At 48.7% G+C, this 19,203-nt stretch overlaps 1 protein-coding gene and 1 long non-coding RNA gene across 5 annotated transcripts in view; both read right to left on the bottom strand.

The window, feature by feature from the left end:
- MEF2D (myocyte enhancer factor 2D) overlaps positions 1 to 12,888 on the bottom strand; it is a 29,967-nt gene extending 17,079 nt beyond the window's left edge. For 2 of the 4 annotated variants that reach the window (XM_079329408.1, XM_079329409.1), the window contains exons 1-3: positions 12,734 to 12,888; positions 7,039 to 7,242; positions 648 to 785 (exon numbers count right to left, since the gene is read on the bottom strand). In XM_079329408.1, the coding sequence (XP_079185534.1) occupies positions 648 to 785; positions 7,039 to 7,242; positions 12,734 to 12,787 (396 nt within the window). In that variant the 5' untranslated portion in view covers positions 12,788 to 12,888. Of the gene's footprint in view, positions 1 to 422; positions 558 to 647; positions 786 to 7,038; positions 7,243 to 12,733 lie in introns of all 4 variants that reach the window. The other 2 variants (XM_079329410.1, XM_079329411.1) reach the window with 1 other exon arrangement.
- A 19-nt stretch (positions 12,889 to 12,907) lies between these two features.
- LOC306813813 overlaps positions 12,908 to 19,203 on the bottom strand; it is a 38,746-nt gene continuing 32,450 nt past the window's right edge. Inside the window, exon 3 of the long non-coding RNA XR_013777036.1 lies at positions 12,908 to 13,039. This is a non-coding gene — a long non-coding RNA (uncharacterized lncRNA). The remainder of the gene's footprint in view (positions 13,040 to 19,203) is intronic.

Below are 19,203 nucleotides of genomic sequence, written 5' to 3'. Positions count from 1 at the left end.
CTCCTGACACAAATCCCTTTCAGCACTGTCCTGATGCCACCCCAGTGCCAGTGACAGCTCTGGGATCACAGGCTAAACCCTCCCCTGGATTTCTGCCACGGCCACCAGCTGCCCTGAGGGCTGGGTGGATTTGGGAGGAATTAACATGGAATAGCCCAAACCAGGCTGAGCTTTGTAAGGATGTGACAAAAAAATCTGTTGTTTTTTTTTTTTTTGAAGAACAGAGTGTCAAAAAAGAGACAAACAACACCATCCTACACTGAGGCAACAAGGAATGGATGAGAAACAACCAGGTGCATTCAGGAGCTGCTGGCATCGGCTCCAAAGCAAAGCCATGCAAAAAAAAAAAAAAAAAAAATCCACCTCATCACCTGAAGGCACAATGAGGAGAGGGAGGGGGCTGCAGACCACCAGCTACTCACTGCGAGCCGGTAACTCTGCATCATTTTATCAAACTCCTCATCAATCTTTTTATATTTCTCCTCCGTCTGCGGGGTCAGGGCAAACACTTCATCCCCGTCCGGGCTCTCGCACTCCCTGTGCTTCTTGCTCAGCGCCTGGGAGTGGGGAGCAGGCACCAAACAGGAGAGAAACAAAACAGAGAAGAACACCTGGTGAAGGTTTGGCAGCCCTGGGGTGTTACTTACACCGTATCTCTTGAACAGGATATCCAGATCCTCGCTGCCTTTGCGGTATTTATCCTCCATCAAGGGGCTCTGGTCTATGGAGTCGTCGCCGTCGGGCTCTGGGCTGTCACAGCCGTTAAAACCTTTCTTTCTTAAGGTCTGAAAACACAATCAGAACGGTTTGAGATGTGGGGAGTGAGGAGAGTATCTCCTTGGATGGGTGGGTGGATGGATCAGGGTTTGTTGCTGTAGGAATTAATAGTTCGGTGGGATTAAAAAGTCAGGGTGTCTCTAATTTAGCAATTACAGCATGGGGAGTGATGGAGAAGAACTTTCTTTTTTTCAAAGGTTCTGTTTATACCAGGACTGAATCATTTTCAAGCACCACAACACCATGAAGGGGAAAAAAACAAACCTTAATGCTTTTTGTTGTCCTGCAGAAAACAGGGAAAACTTGCTTACAAACAGCCAAATAGGGCAAAAATAAACCCCCATATTATAGGCAAATTGTCAAATTTGTCAGATTGTCCTGACAAAAGCAGACCAAGTGGCCATTTGCCAAATGCAAAGATGTGGCAAATGCTGGGGGTGACACAGGGGGTGATGGTGACAAACCCCAGCCCAAGACTGGGCTCACAAACAGGAAAGGAGCACTGTGACACCCCAAAGTCCCTCACAAAGATCCACTTTGAATCCCTCTATTTCCAACACACCAAAAGCACTTAGGCATCATGACCAGCACTTGCCAACTCTTTTTTTTTTTCATTTTTTTATTTTTTTTTTTAAGAAGTCAAAGCTACAGAATTTCCTGGAAGTCTCGATCCTTTTCTATGCCAAATTCAGCAAGGAAAAAAAAAAATAAAAAAAAAGAAAAAAAGTCATGACAATTCTCTGTTTTCCTAAACAGCAACAAACATCTCTGTTCTGAGACCAAAGCAAGTTTGGGAGTGGCTCTTCAACTACCTCCAAACCCAGGATGTCTCCAGCAGGATTTGCTCCACACCACAGGTGGGGCCAATGGGCACCACACCCACCCCAGCTTGTTTCTCCATCCAGATGAAGTTTTTCACAATATTTTCCATTAAAATTTATTTTTCCTGGGTCATCCCAGGTGGCATTTTCACCCTCATTACTGGATTCAGTTGCAGAGGGGGAAATGTCCTCGTTCACCTGACCATGGTGACATCTCATGCCCTGTTTAGTGTCACCAGTATTAACCAATTACCTAATAATTATAATGATTATTAGTAATCCTTACACCTAATATTAATATTATATCCCTAATTCCTGTGTTGATTCTATAAAAACAATGGGAATCAGTCACTGCCATGAACAGGAGATTCCCAGAGTTTTTGCTGCAGTTTTCCGAGGACTTTTCCCTATTATTTTTCTATTTTTATACATGTCCTTGTTTGTTCTCAGAATGGCCCAAAAGAGGAAGAGGTGCTGCTGGTGGGGAAGGAACTGCTTTGCTTTTTTTTTTTTTGCTTTTTTTTTTTTTTTTGAAACAGCTTTCTGTGGATATTTTTATTTTTTTTCCAAAACCTTTTGTCTTGCCGACGCAGCCGAAAGACGGAAAGTTGAGCTTTCCCCTAAAAAAAAAAAACAACCAAAAATTTTTTTATTTTTCCTTTTTCTTGTTCAGAGGCAAAATGGAAAAAGTTGTTCAATGAAACCAGGTTTCCTTCAGGCACTGCAGAGACTTTCTGGTGTGTGCCCACCTTGATTTGACTCCAGAGACAGGAGCTGCACCTCTCATCTCTGCCTGGAAATTGGGAATTCACATCCCTGAAAACTCCTCCAGCTGTTGGCAGGTTCAGAAAATGTAGGGATGGACAAGACGGGATTTTTTCAAGAGGTTTCAGCCAAGCAACACCATTTTTCTTTCTCAAACCTGCAGCACTGCTGCCACCAGGGAGGTTTTTGGGCACTGCTCAGCACAGGGACCAGCAAGGGGCTGCCACATTTTGTAATTTCTAAATCCACAAAAAAATCCTCCTGGAGGCTGCTCCCTCAACAAGTCTGTCCAGGAAAGCAGAGGAAGGGGGGGATGTGGCTCTGCTCACCCTGGAACAGCTCACAGCATCACTCCTCCTTCCCCAAGCTCTGTGGGTCTCAAATATTTCATGTCCCAGTTTTGCTTTGGTCTCTTTTTTTCTCCCCAGCTACTTTTGTAAACTTTGTAAAATCAGTTTAGGAGAGCCACAGTTCCTCACAGCTGTGGTGCCACCATCCCTGCTCCTGTAAAAACCCACCAGCAGCCCCAGAATGTGTAAAAGGGAAAAAAAAAATCCTTCCTGGATGCCACAGGCAGCAGCATGAGCTGGGATTGTAAACATGTGAGATGGGATTGTGATTTTTGGGGCTGGGATTTGTGATTTTGGGGCTGGGATTTGTGATTTTTGGGGCTGGGATTTGTGATTTTGGGGCTGGGACTGTGACCCTGGGGCTGGGACTGTGATCTTGGACCTGGGACTGTGATTTTGGGGCTGGGACTGTGATTTTGGAGCTGGGACTGTGAATTTGGAGCTGGAACTGTGATTATGGAGCTTGGACTGTGACTTTGGGGCTGGGATTTGTGATTTTGGGGCTGGGACTGTGACTCTGGGGCTGAGACTGTGATTTTGGGGTTGGGACTGTGCTCCCCAATCTGAGACTGTGATTTTGGGGCTGGGACTGTGACTCTGGGGCTGAGACTGTGATTTTGGGGTTGGGACTGTGATTTTGGGGCTGGGACTGTGATTTTGGAGCTGGGACTGTGATTTTGGAGCTGGGACTGTGATTTTGGAGCTGGGACTGTGATTTTGGGGCTGGGACTGTGATTTTGGGGCTGGGACTGTAACTTTGGGGCTGGGACTGTGATTTTGGAGCTGGGACTGTGATTTGGGGGCTGGGACTGTGATTTTGGAGCTGGGACTGTGCTCCCCAATCTGGGACTGTGATTTTGGGGCTGGGACTGTGATTTTGGGGCTGGAATTGTGCCCTCACCACTGAGAGGGGCTGCTGGAGCTGCAGGGGAGGGATGGGGCACTGGCAGGGCTGATCTGCAGCACAGAGGGATGGAAGCACCAGTGGCAGCAGGACATGAGCCAAGGCAGAAATCTGCTGCTCAACCAGAGCTTTGGGACAACAAAATGCCATTTCCAGCCATAGGGGCGTTGGCTGCTGGGTTTTTTAAAATTTTTTTACCAAAAAAAAAGTGTGTCCCACATTTTTAGCTTTTTGTCAGGATGATGTAAAAGGAAAACAATTCTGCTGGAGCAGGAATCAAACCCAACGATTCCTGTTTTTGGGATTCCTGCAAGGTCTTTTTAAAAAAGAACTTTCCTTCTCATTACTCCTCCTTCTTTTTGCCAGGGGAAAAAAAAAAACAAAACAGAAGATGCAAAGAGGTTTTCAGGAAACCTTTCTGTCACTGGGCTGCAGCCAGCAGAACACAACCATTTTTCATATGGAAGAGATTTAAAAGCAATTCCTTTCCAGCAGAAAAAAAAATTCAGAGAAAACCAGGGTGAGAACATCCCATAGCAGGTCATCACCTGCCCCCTCTCAGGTACCCCCCACTCTATCAGGAGCCACTGCACATCCTGCTTTTCCAGGCAATATTCTCATTTCCATGATGCCATGGCAGCAGATTTCCAACCTGAAGAGGGGGAAGAGAGCAGCAGGAAATGCAGAACATGTGAGAGGAAACAATGCTCAGCCAGGATGTGGCTGATTTCCCTTAGAGGAGGGAGAACTCAACCACTCTGGGCTTTGGGGAAGTCTGGATGAGGATAAGGATGAGGATGAGGATGAGGATGAGGATGAAGACTGGCTCTGCATTTTTCACCCCCCTCCCCAGCATCCTGCAAAATGTCTCATTGAACACATCCTGGGGAAGGATGGAGAATTAGGAGAAAATCAACCTCTCCAGGAGATCCAGCCAAGCAAAGGGCTGTGTGAAACTGGTTTTGCTGGTTCCTCTGCTCTACCCAAGCCCCTCCTCAGGTGCTGGCATGTCAGGCAGGCTGTGGGGAAAGCAGAGGTGACAGCAGGAGCAGTGGCAGTGTGATCCCCACGTGGCACCCAGCGTGCCCTGATTAAGGAAACCCCCCTCTCTGCATCAGAGAGATTTGCTCAGATTTTAAATCCTGCAATAGAGAAGCCACAGGGGTTGTGTGGGTGAATTAGTGGAGCAGCTCTGCCTCTCACTGAATATCCAGGGGATAAACCCCTCCAGGACATTCCTGTGCAGCATGGGGTGTCCCCAGTGCCACCCTGCAACACCCCAGGACCAAAATCCAGGAGATTTCATGTTGTTTTCAAACATAACTTGGACAGAGCCTTGAGGTATCACTGCTTGCTCCCCTTTCACCAGAAAAACAAAATCAAGAGGCTTCTGCCTCAATTCCTGCAGGGTCTGGCTGCTCCTCATCCTTCCTGAGATGCTGCCAGAGTCACTCAGATCTGAATCCTTCAGCAGGAAAGGGCTGTGGGTGTCACAGGTCACAGCAGTCCCTTAAAATCCATTTAAAAATCATATTTGGTGGCAAATTCCCAGCCTGGGTTTTCACAGATTCTAAATGCTTAATGTGGGGAAGCTTCCAGAATGAGAAAATACTTTTTGGGAGTCAAATTCAACTGAGAGCCACAAAGAAACATGAGATAAATGATATTTGTGTGCAGTGGGGACACACTGGGCTGGCAGAACCTGACCTGGGCGAGGGGAAATAGAAATCAGCACCAAGAGCAGGAATGTTCTGTTGGGAACACCAACTCAAAAAACACTTAAAAATCTTACAGCAGCCCAAACCCTGCTCCCAGACAAGACAAAGGATGAGGGGGGGGATGCTTGAGCAGCCTCCAAATGTGCCTCCACCCCAGCAGGTTTTTGCTCCATGACAGCTCTGCCAGCGAGACGTGTTTGGGCTCTTGTTTTCTTGCCATCCACCAATATCCTTCCTCTCCCCATGTTCCTCTCCTTGGCTCTGGAAGCTGATCCAGCTTTTCATGTGGTGCAAACACAGTGTTTCTTTGGGTGCCAAGGACTGTGTGTAACTTGTTGGCTTGGGAGTGTTTGCATCTTGGACCAGAAGGGAACAGAGAACGCTGCCCAAAATGTTTACGGTATTTTTAGGCCAAGACAAATCTGTTCAGTGCTGCAGTTTGAGCATCCCAGAGAGGCTGTGCCAGGGAACCATCAGCATTTGCACACTGAAGGGGCATTAACCTGCCTCAAACAGGACACTCCTGAAAAATTTTGAAGGCCCCCCTACAAAACTGTGCTGGGGCAGAAGAGTCTCCAAACCCCAGCAAGGGAAGGCAGATGCTGTGAGATGCTCATGGGGTCCAAATCTCTCAAAAAGATACATTTTACAGAGCAAAAAAAAAAATAAAAAGAAAGCAAGATTTTGGGGCATGGAGGCAGGCTGGGTTTTTTTCCCTTCTCCTTCATGAAATCAAAGCCTGAGCACACTGGCCAAGGGGCACCAAAGGGATTGAAAAGGCAGAAGTTCAATTCCTCCAGCAGTGCAGGCCATGCTGCTCCACTCTGCCTCCCACCAGTGGCTCTGAGGGCATTAATTGATGCCCATAATGCCACTAATTACAAAGGCAAGCCCTTCATGTGCTTGTCTGGCCAGGTTTATGGCAGCTGAGGATCCTGCAGCTCCATCTGCACAGCTACAGCTGAGGGAGAGATGTGACCAAGGGCTGAGGCAGTGCTGGCACTGTCCTGTCAGCCAAATGTGTCCCCTGCTCCAACCCAGTGATGCTCTGCCAGCACCAGGGACAAGGACAAAGCTGTGGAGAGGGCCAGGGTGGGGACACATGGCAGCTGAGCATCTCCTGGGATGGCAGCAGGCTGGAGGAGAGCAGCCCTGATGTGAGCACAGTTTGGGCATGGTGCCAGTGGCAGTGCTGGGGATGGGTCATAGTTGGGCCAGCCCTGGAGAGGCCACAAAATGCAACCAGACAAGGCTTGAGCAAAGGCAGCAACCCATGAGCTTGGCACACCTGAATTCCTCTGGGATTCAGCCTCCCACAGCCCCACTGTGCCTATCTGGGTATCAGGCTGGGTGTTGGGGGTTGAGAGTCCTTGATTCAAACAATTATAATACTTGGGGGGGGGGGAATGGAACCAAAGTCTCTATTTCAAAGGGAAACTTCTGCCTTTACTGGCAAACATCTGTCCTTTCAAACCAGGACAATATCACCAACAGCTGCCTCAGAAGAATCTCACAAACCAAACCTCCAATTTCAAACCAGCACACCCCTCCAACCCCACCACCCAAAACTGAGCATTTCTACAGCAAAACCCCCCAAAACTGAGTGGCACTGAGCATGGCACATGTGCCAGCTGCATCCCCAAGCTGCTGCAGGCTGTGGCAGCAGGCTGAGCCTGGCAGAGCTGGCAGCAGGCAAGCCTCACCTCGATGATGTCTGCGTTGGTCCTGCTCTCGTGGGGCTCGTTGTACTCGGTGTATTTCAGCAGCACCTTGTCCATGTCAGTGCTGGCATACTGGAACAGCTTGTTGGAGTGGTTGAAGATGATCAGGGCAATCTCACAGTCACACAGGACACTCAGCTCGTAGGCTTTCTTCATCAAGCCAAATTTACGCTTGGTGAAGGTCACCTGGGAGGAGGGACAGGGTGGTGAGAAGATGCCACACACCAAAATTGAATATCTGGGAGTCCAGGGTATCTCCCTGGTTCATTTAGGGATGCAAAAACCCCCCTGGCAGAACCTTCAGAGACCCCCCCAGTGCTGCCCAAGAGCTGCAGGGGCTGGATTTGGCTCCTTGGGAGCCTGAGAGAAGAGACACAGAAAATGATGATGAGTAAAGTGTAAATTAGAATGTTAGAATGGAGGTTTTTAGATTGTTTATATTAAGGGCCATGTGATCAAGATGGAGGGTGTGCTGGGTTTCTTCCTCCTTTTTCTTTGTGTCATCCATGCTGAAGTTGCACCCTGGGAACCACAGATTAGATGGGGAAAGAACTGGAAATCCTAAAGAGGTTGCATGGCATTGGGGAAAAATTTGTAAATATTGTATAAGTAATTTAGAGTATAAAGACCTTGGCACAGCCTGCTCAGGGGTTCTTCTGCAAAGGTTGTTGACCTGCAGAGCAGACCTGTGTCAGGCTGGCAGAAACATTTTTAAAAATAAAATAAATAAACAGCCCTAAAAACAACACAAAGTCGTCTCAAGCTGCTTTCTTGCCAGTGCCTCCAAAAAAAAACCCCAAACTTCTAACCACCTGCATGCCCTCTCTCAAAAAGTCTCACACCTAAAAAAAAACCCTCAAAAACAAAACAGTTGGAGTGGTTGAAGATGATCAGGGCAATCACACAGTCAGGTAAATTAGAATATTAGAATGTAGTATAAGGACAGTAGATTTTTAGATTGTTTATATTAAGGGCCATGTGGTCAAGATGGAGGGTGTGCTGGGTTTCTTCCTCCTTTTTCTTTGTGTCATCCATGCTGAAGTTGCACCCTGGGAACCACAAATTAGATGGGGAAAGAACTGGACATTGTGGTGAGAAGCTGCCACACACCCCCCACAGCAAAACTGAATGACCAGGGCAATGCAGAGGGAATATTCTGGCTCAGTTTCCCCAATTGGAGCCAACCCCAAGCTCTCCTTTCTCTCTCCCAACCAGTTGACATTGCTGCCTATTTTGGGATCCTCCAAAGGCAGACACTTCACAAGCACAAAGATGATTATCAGCCTTGGAAATCACATATTGCCAAATCAAGAGAAAATAAATTTCAGCAAAATCCCCAGCAGAGCTGCCATCTGTCTGGGGGCTGTGGGTTTGGAAGTGGAATATTCAAGCTTTGGAGATCTCACCCTCAACTTGCTGCAGCTGTGCTGTCAGTGCTCAACCCCAGGGGCCACAGAGATGGGGATCAGCACCCCAAAACTGCCCACCCCACCCCTGACACATTCTCCTGCTCACCAGCACCCACTTATCTTGGCAGGCTGTGCTCCCCCCTGTGCCAGGGGCTCACCCTGCTGCTGTTTTCATCTTGCTGTCCCTCAGTGTAACCTCACAGGGGTGAGCAGAGCTGCCAGCAGGACTGATCCTGGCTCCAAGAGCAGCTGGGCAGACACTGGGCTGGGACTCCCAGACCACAGGGATCTCATCACCACACTCCTAACAGGACCCAGCTGGTGGAGAGGGAGCTGGTTTGGGGCTCCCTGTCCTGGCTGCAGCTGCTTGAGGGTTCCCCACCCTCCAAAACATGCAGCACACTGATGGGGAAAGCTTGGGCAATGCTCTCTCAGCAAATGAAAAGCAGAAAAAGAAAAGAAAGAGGTAGAAGGACACTGGGGGCTCCAGGGGACGGGCTGGAGATGAGCTGAGGTGCCCTGGAATGCCAGGACCAGCTCCTTCCTCCATATGGGAGGGTTTGACTCCACTCTGGGCCACCACAGCAGCAATTTTGCCACTGACCAGCTTTAATTCTCAGGCTGAGGGAGGAGAGTGAGTGAGGCTGTGCCTTTGCTCAGCCTGCCAGGGGCATCACAGACAGCAGGAGCATCCTCAGGGTCCTGCACCCTCCCTGTGTGTGGTGGGAGGGCAGAGCAGAGGCAGCTCTGGGCACACCTGGCAAGGGGAGCTGCTGCCCCTGCCACCCTCTGAGATGATTAAGCAGTAACAAGATTCACTCTATAATCACCTCATCCCCTGCAAAGTGCAGGGGATGCTGCCCTGTGCTGCTGGGGGTGCCACGTGTGGCTGCTCTGGCTGCAGCCAGCCCCCAGCCCAGCACCCCCTGTGCAAATTCAATCACTTGAGGGTCACCTCCTGTGTCACCAGCATCAGCATGCCAAATTCCAACTGTGCTGCACTGTCACTTCAGGTGGGACCCAGCCACAGTTCTGCTCTTGAAGGCACTAAAATCACAACCTGACTCTCTGCCCCCTTCCCCAGCCTTCTCTGGAAAAAAAACCCTAAGCAGCTGGAGGAAAACACACCAGAACAGAGGGAATAAAACACCAGAACAGCTGCCAGAGCCAGGGACACCTGACCAAAACACACCACAACAGGCTCAGCCAAAGGCTGGAGGCAATGGGGACAGGCCAAGATGTGGGGGCTGAACAATGGGGCAGCTCTTGGCCTTGAAAACCAGTGGCAAGGTTTGGGTTTTACCCTGGAGTGGTGAAAAGTGTAGGATCATCCTCCCCAAATCAAGCAGAACACAAATAATCCCTGTAGAGATGCTCTGCAGGCAGGGCACCCCTGCATCTAGCAGAAAAAAAAAAAAAAAAGCCCAGATTTGCCATTTAACCACTAAATCCCACAAAAGCATCACCTAAAACTGCCTTGTGCATCCACTCCTGACCTGGGACAGGAAGCTCAAGCCCTCCCCTGAGGCCAGGCACGAGCCTCATCTAGAAGAATTAACCTTGTAAGTCTAAGAGGGTAATCAAATCTCATGCTTCAGGGCATAAGCTGATCACCAAAGGGGTCAGGAAGGAATTACTGCCCCACACTAGCAGGGGATTTTTTGCCTTTTCCCCTGATGCAAACCATATTGGCAGTTGCCAGAGTCAGTGGCCTGGCCCCTGAAGGACTGATGGCCTGATCTGTTGTGGCAAATCCTCTCCTCTAATTCCTCTAATGACATTAGTGACTCTTACTTGCTCTCCTCCCCTGCTTTTGGCTGCTGCTGTAATTCACAGAATCACACATTGGTTTGGGTTGCAAGAGAGCAAAAAGCTCATCTTGTCCCAGGAAGATCCAAATCCCCTCCCCAGCTCTCCTGAAGCCCCTTTAGCCACTGGAAAGGGCTCCAAGGTCTCCCTGGAGCTTTCCCCTCTTAAGCCCCAGCTCTCCCAACCTCACCTCCAGCTCATCTCCATCCCTGTGACTCTGTGTCCCATCCCCACCCCAGAGCAGCTGGAATGGTTTTAAACTGGAGAAGGAGAGATTAAAATGGGATATTAGGAGGATTTTTTTTCTTGTGAGGGTGCCCAGAGAAGCTGTGGCTGCCCCATTCCTGGCAGTGTCCAAGGTCAGGTTGGATGAGATTTGGAGCAGCCTGGGACAGTGGAAGTTGTCCCTGCCCATGGCAGGAGTAGGATAAAATGAGCTTTAAGATTCCTTCCAACCCAAATTCTATGAGATAAAACAACATGGGACATTTGTGAGCCTGGGGAGTGGATCCTGGCACTGCTCATGGACCAGAAGAGTGGAGCAGGAGGGATCTCACCCTCTTCACAGCACATCCCACTGCCTGGAGCAGCCCTTTTCCATTAAATGTCCCATCTTCCTTTTTTTTTCCCAGAGAAAGGGAGCAGTGAAAATTGATTGCAAAGCTGTGCTGGTGACCAATTAAACAGCTGCTGCTTTGCTGACAGCACATTTGATCACATTTTGCTTTTTGGGAAGCAAAGCAAGATGAGCTGCACTGGGGTGGGGAGTGATGTTCCCCTGTTGGGTTTTGGAAAAAACCAGCCCAGCCAGGGATGCAGCTACTTCCAGGGGAAAACCAGTGTCCCCCAGCTCAGGGAACTGGGATTTGGGGATACCTGACCATGCAAAGCAGCTCCTGCTGTTAAATCCCCCCCAATGCAGTGAGACCTCAGCAGGGTCTTTATTTCCAGCCAGTGCTGAAGAGCAGCTCATCCCTCAAAAACAATCCCACCACTCAGCTGCTGCTTCTTTTCTTTCCCAGAGAAGAATTTTTTTCCATTTGTTTCAACTTCCAGTCACTGCAGATCCCACTGGCCCATAAAATACAGCCCAGAGTTTTCAATCACCCCCCTCATGATGGATATAAACAGCCCCAGCAGCTCCTGGGACATCAGCAAAATTTATCTGATGCCCATCCCAGCCCCCACCACCAAAAAAAAAGTCATAATGAGGAAAACCTGCCATTTCCTATTGTTTAACTGCTGAGCAATAAAGTGTTTCACCCAGTTCTGTTCTCTTCCACACTTTAAGGATTAGGAATATACCCACTTTTTTTTTTTTTAATTTTATTTTTTCTGTTTTTCTGGAGTGAAAGTGGCAGGAAAGAAGTGTGGCAGCTCATGTTGGGGTGCTGGAATAAAGGCTTGGATTTGCTGAGCCAAACTCCAGGAGCACAGAAAGCAAAGGGAACTGCCTGGAAGTCTTGTGGTTATGGGGAAATACATCTCAGAGCAAACCTGGGCTGGCAAAATGCTGCTGCTCCACCATTTCAGTTGAAGGAACATGGAAATTTGGGGGGGGAAAATCTGTTTTTTGTTTTTCCTCTGAGATACATGAACACATTCCTACACACATGCACATGCATATGTGTCTTGGGCTTGGCTTCAAGAGAGCCCAGGGAAAAAAGCCCTGGAGTCATTTAAGTTTACAATTGAGAAAAAAAAAAGAAAAAAAAGGAATAATTGGAGTTGTTTGTGTTCAGCAAAATGGATACTGCTTGTAGCTGCTTTTTATTGGAAAAACCACATGGAAAATGTCAACTGAAATATATTTTCTGCAGCACAAAAATAATAAAAATTAAAAAAAAAAGGGGGGGAACTAAGTGGAGAAGATACTTTCTTCTGGAAAAGCACTTAGATGGAAATAACTCCAGGAGCTGCAAGCAGCAATGCCTGGATCCACCCTTAGCACCAAGTCTCTCCCATTTCATGGATTGGGAAAAACCCAGCACTGGGAGCCCAAAATGGGATGGAAATGGGTTAATTAGGAAGGTGATAGTGACACTACAAATCATCCAGGGGAGAAGATACTTTCTCCTGGAAAATCATTTAGATGGAAAAGACACCAGGAGGTCCAAGCAGCAATGCCTGGATCCACCCTCAGCACCAAGTCTTCATGGATTGGGAAAAATTCAGTACTGGGAGCCCAAAATGGGATGGAAATGGGTCATTTAGGAAGGTGACACTTCAAATCATCCAGGGGAGAAGACACTTTCTCCTGGAAAATCATTTAGATGGAAAAGACACCAGGAGGTCCAAGCAGCAATGCCTGGATCCACCCTCAGCACCAAGTCTTCATGGATTGGGAAAAATTCAGTACTGGGAGCCCAAAATGGGATGGAAATGGGTTAATTAGGAAGGTGACACCTCAAATCCCCCCGGGCAAGGCAGGGGGAGGGGAGGGCACAGGCAGCACTGACCTGTCTGTTGCGTTCATCAGTGATCCGCTGGATCTGGATCTTTTTTCTCCCCATCTTGTCGGGAAATTCTCACCACACCCGGGATGATTTCAGCTCAGGGGAGGGGAGAATCACCCCACTTTAGAATGTTTTCATTAAAGAGAGTGAAAGGCTTTTTTTTCCTCAAAAAAACAAAGCCCAAAAAAAAAAAAAAAAGCCAAAAAAAAAAAAAAAAGCCCAGTTTTGCGTGGCTCTGTGCTCAGTTCATGGTACTGCCGTGTGCAGCCAGATCCAGCAGGGATGAGATGGCAGCAGCTGCTCAGAAACCTGCACAAAGAGACACAGCAGTGAGATTTTCTGCTCCCAAACCCCACCAGCACCCTCTTGCAGCCAGCACATCCCACCCCCCACCCAGGGTGGTCTCTGCTTCCTTCTCCCACCCAGCTCTGGGGTGCTGGAGGGATTTACCCAAAGAAAGCCAAGGATGGAGCCAGGAGCACCCATGGAACAGGACACTGAGATGATGGAGAGGAGGAGGAGATGGCAGCAATGTGTCCATGAATTATTATTCCTCTGTGACACTCCAGACATTTTGATTTTTTATTTTTTTTTTCTCTTAATAAAGCCATAAGCAGTCGAGTGGCTGGTGATTAGCTTGGGCAATTTAAATCCATCTCCAGTTTCTGCACTAATCTTCAATTTGGAATTTTAAAATGTCTTTATTTGATTATTTGGAAGGAACCTCATAACCAGGCAGAGAAACCTAATTCTTATGGGGCATGTGATTGACTCAGGGCTATCCTATACCCAAAGCTCTCCCCAAAAATTGCTGCAGGCATCAGGGGCTCCTCCTCCCATGGTATTCTGCATCCAGGGCAGAGGGGAAAAAAAAAAATTCCCAAAATAACTTCCTATCTGCCTCAACTTGGCAGCCCCCAGCCCTTGGTCCTGTTACAAAAAGTGTAAAAAACAAAACAAAAGCTTTTTCTCCCAAATTCAAAGCAGCAGCCACAGCCAACCTGAGCAAGCTCCTCCTGTCCCACCCCAGAGAACCCCCAAAATCAGCTCCATCCTTCATCAGACCATTCTCCAACAACAAACAAGCCCTAATGGTCCCCACTCCCACATTTGTTTTGGGGTTCACTGAGTCATGTGAATCACTTAATATTTTTGTCTGTATTCTTTTGGGGGGTAAAGTTATTCATTGTGCATCATGTTCTGTGTTTTCATGCAAGTTTGAGGAGCACCAAGAAAAATGAGGAGTCTTTTCCTCATCCTGACATTCCCAATTTACCCTCCAGACCAGAGAGACAAAGGGCAGCAAAACCTGGGGTTTTTTTCCAAATTCTTTGCAAGGACAGACCATACAGGGATGACATTTAATTCCTGCATCATTATTTACCAAAATAAATGCATATTTCCCTCCTAGCAGCAAATAGAAGCAACCATCCAGCTGTGATGGGGACATGTCACCATGGGGAACACTGAGCCAACCTTTGGCTGCTGCTCCCCATCCCACCATGGGAAGCTTCAAAAACAGAGATCCCAGAGCATCACCAGTTCCAGTTTTGGGGCATCACCAGTTCCAGTTTTGGGGCATCACCAGCTCCACTTTTGGGGCATCATCAGTTCCAGTTTTGGGGCATCACCAGCTCCAGTTTTGGGGCATCACCAGTTCCAATTTTGGGGCATCACCAGTTCCAGTTTTGGGGCAACACCAGTTCCAGTTTTGGGGCATCACCAGTTCCAGTTTTGGGGCAACACCAGTTCCAGTTTTGGGGCATCACTGCACCATGTGAGTATCCCCTTGAAAAATCAGTGATACAAGAGGAGCCAAAAGGAAAATGAGGATTTTTATTTCATCCACCTGCAATGTCTGCTCAGTATTTCCCTCACAGGACAGAACCAGATCCCAAAGGAAGAACCAAGGTGAGGATTTTGCACACACACAGAAACTTTGGGAGAGGAGAAACTTTTTGTTTTCCCTTCAAGAGTTTCCACTTCTCTAAACTGGCTGAAAAATCTTCACCTTCAGCATCCTCAAAACCACCAGTGGCAGCACAAAGTAGCAACAGCTCCACAGCCAGACCCAGGGCAAGATGCTAATTCTTTCCATGTGCTGCAGCTCTTGGACAGAGAAACCCTCTGAAAGACAGTGGATTTACTGTCCAAACCAAAGAGGAACTCTCCAGAAGCAACAATAAACACTGGAGAAACAACAGGCAGTAAATTTAAACTGAGTAAAAGGAAACATATTTTAACATCATTTCTTGTTCACAGGATGCTCTGGCAGCCAAAAGTGCTTGGAGAGATGGGATGTTTGAAGGGATGAGGAGAAAACCCTGGTGCATCTCAGCTCCACATGAGATTCAAACCACATGGGATTCAAACCACATTCCTCTCCCCAGGCCACAAACACACCCCAAGTGTTTCAAACCAAATCCTCCTTTTTTCAACCACCAAACCAGGTTCCTCCTGCTGCTCTCAATCCTGACTCTGCATCCTCAGCACCTTGGCTGGGTTGGGGACCATTGTCCCAGGGTTTGCTCATTCTGCTGGATGAAGTTTTCCACAGGAAAAAGGTGAGTTTAAGAGGTTTTTGCTCATCATCATGGGGGGAGAAAAAAGGATGTGATGCTCTTGACCACTCTACCCTGCATGAGAAGAAAAACATCCCACAGGGGAGGGCAGCCCTTGGATGGGGTGAAGAGGAGGATGGAGAAGAGCACAGCACAACAGAGAGGATTTCAAACCCCTCCCTTTCCTCTTCATGGAATTGGAGTTTTGGGGTGAGTTTAGTTTCTAGGTTGGGTTTTTTCCCTTCCACCATATTTTTAAACCCAGGTATTTTCAGCTTTCCTGCCCAGGTGGCTGTTTCAGAAAGTCCAAGTGCTGAGTTTCTGAACAGCAGCTGGAAGAGCAAGAAACCTGGAGAGATTCACTCATCTCTCCTGTCCCTCTGCTGCAGCAGCTCAGCCCCAACCCCTGGAGCTCCCTCTCCTTCACCACCAAATTATTTTTGCTCCCTGACTGCCCAACCTGAGGCACTGAGCTCACCCATGAATTTAAACCTGCACAGCCAAGCACCCAAATCACAGGACTGCTACAAGGAGCTGAGCTCCTAAATAATTCCTAATTTTTGGGGTCTCAAATGATTTTATATACAATAAATCATCATCTCCTCCTTCTCAGCCAATTCTTTTCTTTCTTTGTGCTCAGCCTCATTTTCCAAGCACCCCAGCTACTACACCCAACAAGGAGGGTGCAAGGGCATGGAAAGGCACCTAAAAATCTGCTGGAAAAGCAAATTATAGGAAAAAGCCACCCTGACTCTCTTGCACCCCCAAGAAGCTCTCCAAGGCTCAGGGAACTCAGCATCAGCTGGGGAGGCAGCCAGCTCCCCCTCCCTGTGCTCTGCTCCAAGGAGTGTGACTATCACAGCAATTAGCACACATGCCAATTAACTCTGAGCAGGTGCTGGTTAACTCTGTGCTGAGTAATTCATCCCCAGCTCCCAGTAAATTGCTCCAAATTGGAGAGACAGGAGAGAGAGCAGAGTTAGCATTTTGCAAATGGGGGGGGGGGGAAGAAAGAAAAAGCAGGGAGGAATCTCAGCTGGAAGATGTTTTTACAAAACAAGGAATTTGGGGGGCTGGGGACACAGAGGAGCCGAATCTCTTTGAGTCTTTATTTCTGCTTTTTTTTTATTATTCTATACAAATTCCTGATCTGTTTCACCTGTTTCCAAGTGGTTTCACCTTTGCTTTGCACAAGCAGCAGGGTGTTCTGCCACTGCTCCAGAACTTGTCACTTTTCCATTCCTACTGAGCAGCCCCACGTTTCTCTTGGCACGAGCAGGGACACTGAGAGTCTCACATCCACTTTCTACAGCCATTTGCTATTTTTAATATACTTTTATTGCATCCCTTTTTAGTCACCCCTTACTAAAGTTAGCTCCACACACCTCCCCTCTCCAGGGTGAAGGAATTCAGCTGCCCTTCCTCAACACCCTGCAATGCTGTGGTGCTCTCAGCACAATGTCAGCTGAAAGAAACCAAACCTTGGCCATGCAGCTGCACAGGCAAGATCAAAAAGATTAATCTGAAAGCTTTAGGAAGATAAATAAAGGCAAATAAATGCATCCTTTCAAAAAAAAAAAAAAAAAAAATTTTCCTTTGCTTTTCCCAGCATGTGGCATTGTGCTTCCCCAATCCACTGAGCAGAGCCAGTGACATGAGTGACTGCAAAATTGGGATGGGTTCAACATGGCACCAGTTCAAGGGATGTTTTTCCTCATCTCCATCCCCAAAACAGGTCCAGTGCAATGAGGACATCCTTGGCTGTAAGGAAACCTGCAAAAGGAGTTTCAAAGGACATTTGGAGGCTGGGAAAAGAAGAAAAATGCTGCCCTGCAAAGATGCAGCTCATCTTATGGGGTACAAGGTGCAGGGTGTTAGAGAACCATGGTCTGCACTGGATGGATTTTTATCTCATCCCACCTGTCACCCACTCACAGGGAAAAAAATCCTACCCAGTTTCCCATCTAACTCTGCCCTCTGGCAGTGGGAACCTCCAGGTCCTTGTCCCCAGTCCCTCTCCAGCTCTCCTGGAGTCCCTTGGAGCACTGGAAGGACTCTGGACTCACTCCAGGGAGATTTGTGCTCTTCCTACTCTGGGATCCCAGAGCTGGAGGCAGCACTGCAGGGGCATTTCACCAGAGTGGGGCAGAGGGGCAAAATCCTGACCCCATAATGCTGCCCATGCTGTGGGATCAGCTCCTGACCCCATAATGCTGCCCATGCTGTGGGATCATGGGCACAATCCTGACCCCTCAATGCTGCCCATGCTGTGGGATCATGGGCACAATCCTGACCCCTCAATGCTGCCCATGCTGTGGGATCAGCTCCTTAACCCTCAATGCTGCCCATGCTGTGGGATCATGGGCACAATCCTGACCACATAATGCTGCCCATCCTGTAGGATCAGCTCCTGACCCCTCAATGCTGCCCATGCTGTGGGATCAGCTCCTGACCCCTCAATGCTGCCCATCCTGTGGGATCAGCTCCTGACCCCTCAATGCTGCCCATCCTGTAGGATCAGCTCCTGACCCCTCAATGTGGGCACAGCATTGGTTTTCCAGCACCAAGAGCTGGCTCATGTCCATCTTCCTGTCCACCCACTCATCCTGTGTGTCCACCCAGGACAGCAGAGCCCAGGTGAGGAAATGCTGCTGTGCTGAAAAGCAGCCCCTGAGCTCAGCAAGGGGAAGTGGATCTCACCCACCACAGCCCTCACTGCCCGTGCAGGGTGGGGGAATGGCCCAGGGGAGGAAGCAGTGATGCTCTCAAGGTGGTAATGATGCTTTGGAGGTGGCAAGAGCAGCCCCTTGCTCTGCTGCATCTCTCCTGCCACAAACCTGCAGCTTTTACCACGAGCTGAGAGCGACTGGACTGGCCCAGCAGAGCTGTGACCCTCCACCTGCTGCAAAGAGCTGCAGAAACAACTGCAAACACAGAAAAACTGCAGCCAGGGTCTCTGAGCCTCACCTCCAGCACACCAAGCCCTGCAGTGACAAACATCAAGTTATTTCCCCTCCCATGACCAGGGCTGGATCCCATCCCTTCAGGACATGGATTCAGCCCAAGTCACCTCTTGAACCCGCCTGGTTCTTGCCTTCCTGTTTCCTTTCTTGCTGCCTTTTGTGAGTTAATTGTTGTTTTTTTTAACATATCCTCCATGCTGACACCAAGGACTTTTAGTTTCCTTCTGTGTGTGGTTTCTGGATCAGCAGGACTGACTTCCTTCTTCTTTGCAAAGCCCCCCTTCCCTAAAACACAGTGCCAGTGCTCGTGTCAGTGCTGTTCTTCCTCTCTGGCACTGGCACTGGCATCAGCCCTGCTCTGCTGTGGGATGGGGGGCACTGCTACCAGGGGAATTGGCACAGCAGGGATGCAGCACCCACATGGGCACCTCATTGGCAGGACAAGGGAAGGTGCCAGCAAGTGCCCAGCCCTGCTGCAGGCACGGTGAGGGACTCCAACTAGCATTGTTTAGCACCTCTTTATCTCCAAACCGAGATAAAAACCACACAAACATGCTCAAGTCTCCTCCAAAGCTTCTATTCTGGTTTCAGGATGATGCTATCTGGGTTCCTGTGTTGAACCTCCAGATGCAGGCAGGGGGAGGGGAGAGGAAGGTGGCCAAAATATGGCTCAGAAAGGCAGCTGCTGGACCCTGCCTGGGGACAAATCCCTCCTGCCAGGCAGGTGCCAGCCCAGGGCTGAGCTGCACCCCTGACAGCCACATCAATTTCCCTGGGACAGCCAGAAGCAGCTCAGCTCCTGCCTGCAGCAGGGAATCAGTCCCACCAGCTGCAGGTGAAAACCTTGGGAGCTCAGGGGAGCAGGAGTCAGGCTGGATTCAGTCAGGCCCCCAAGGAATTTGAAAGAGACACATATTCCTGACCCAGATTCAGGCACTCTCTGAAGAAA

Source organism: Erithacus rubecula, assembly GCF_903797595.1.
Source record: "Erithacus rubecula genome assembly, chromosome: 33".
NCBI classification, from domain to species: Eukaryota; Metazoa; Chordata; class Aves; order Passeriformes; family Muscicapidae; genus Erithacus; species Erithacus rubecula.
Note: the sequence above shows the minus strand (reverse complement) of the source record. Positions and strands in the feature narration are given on the sequence as shown.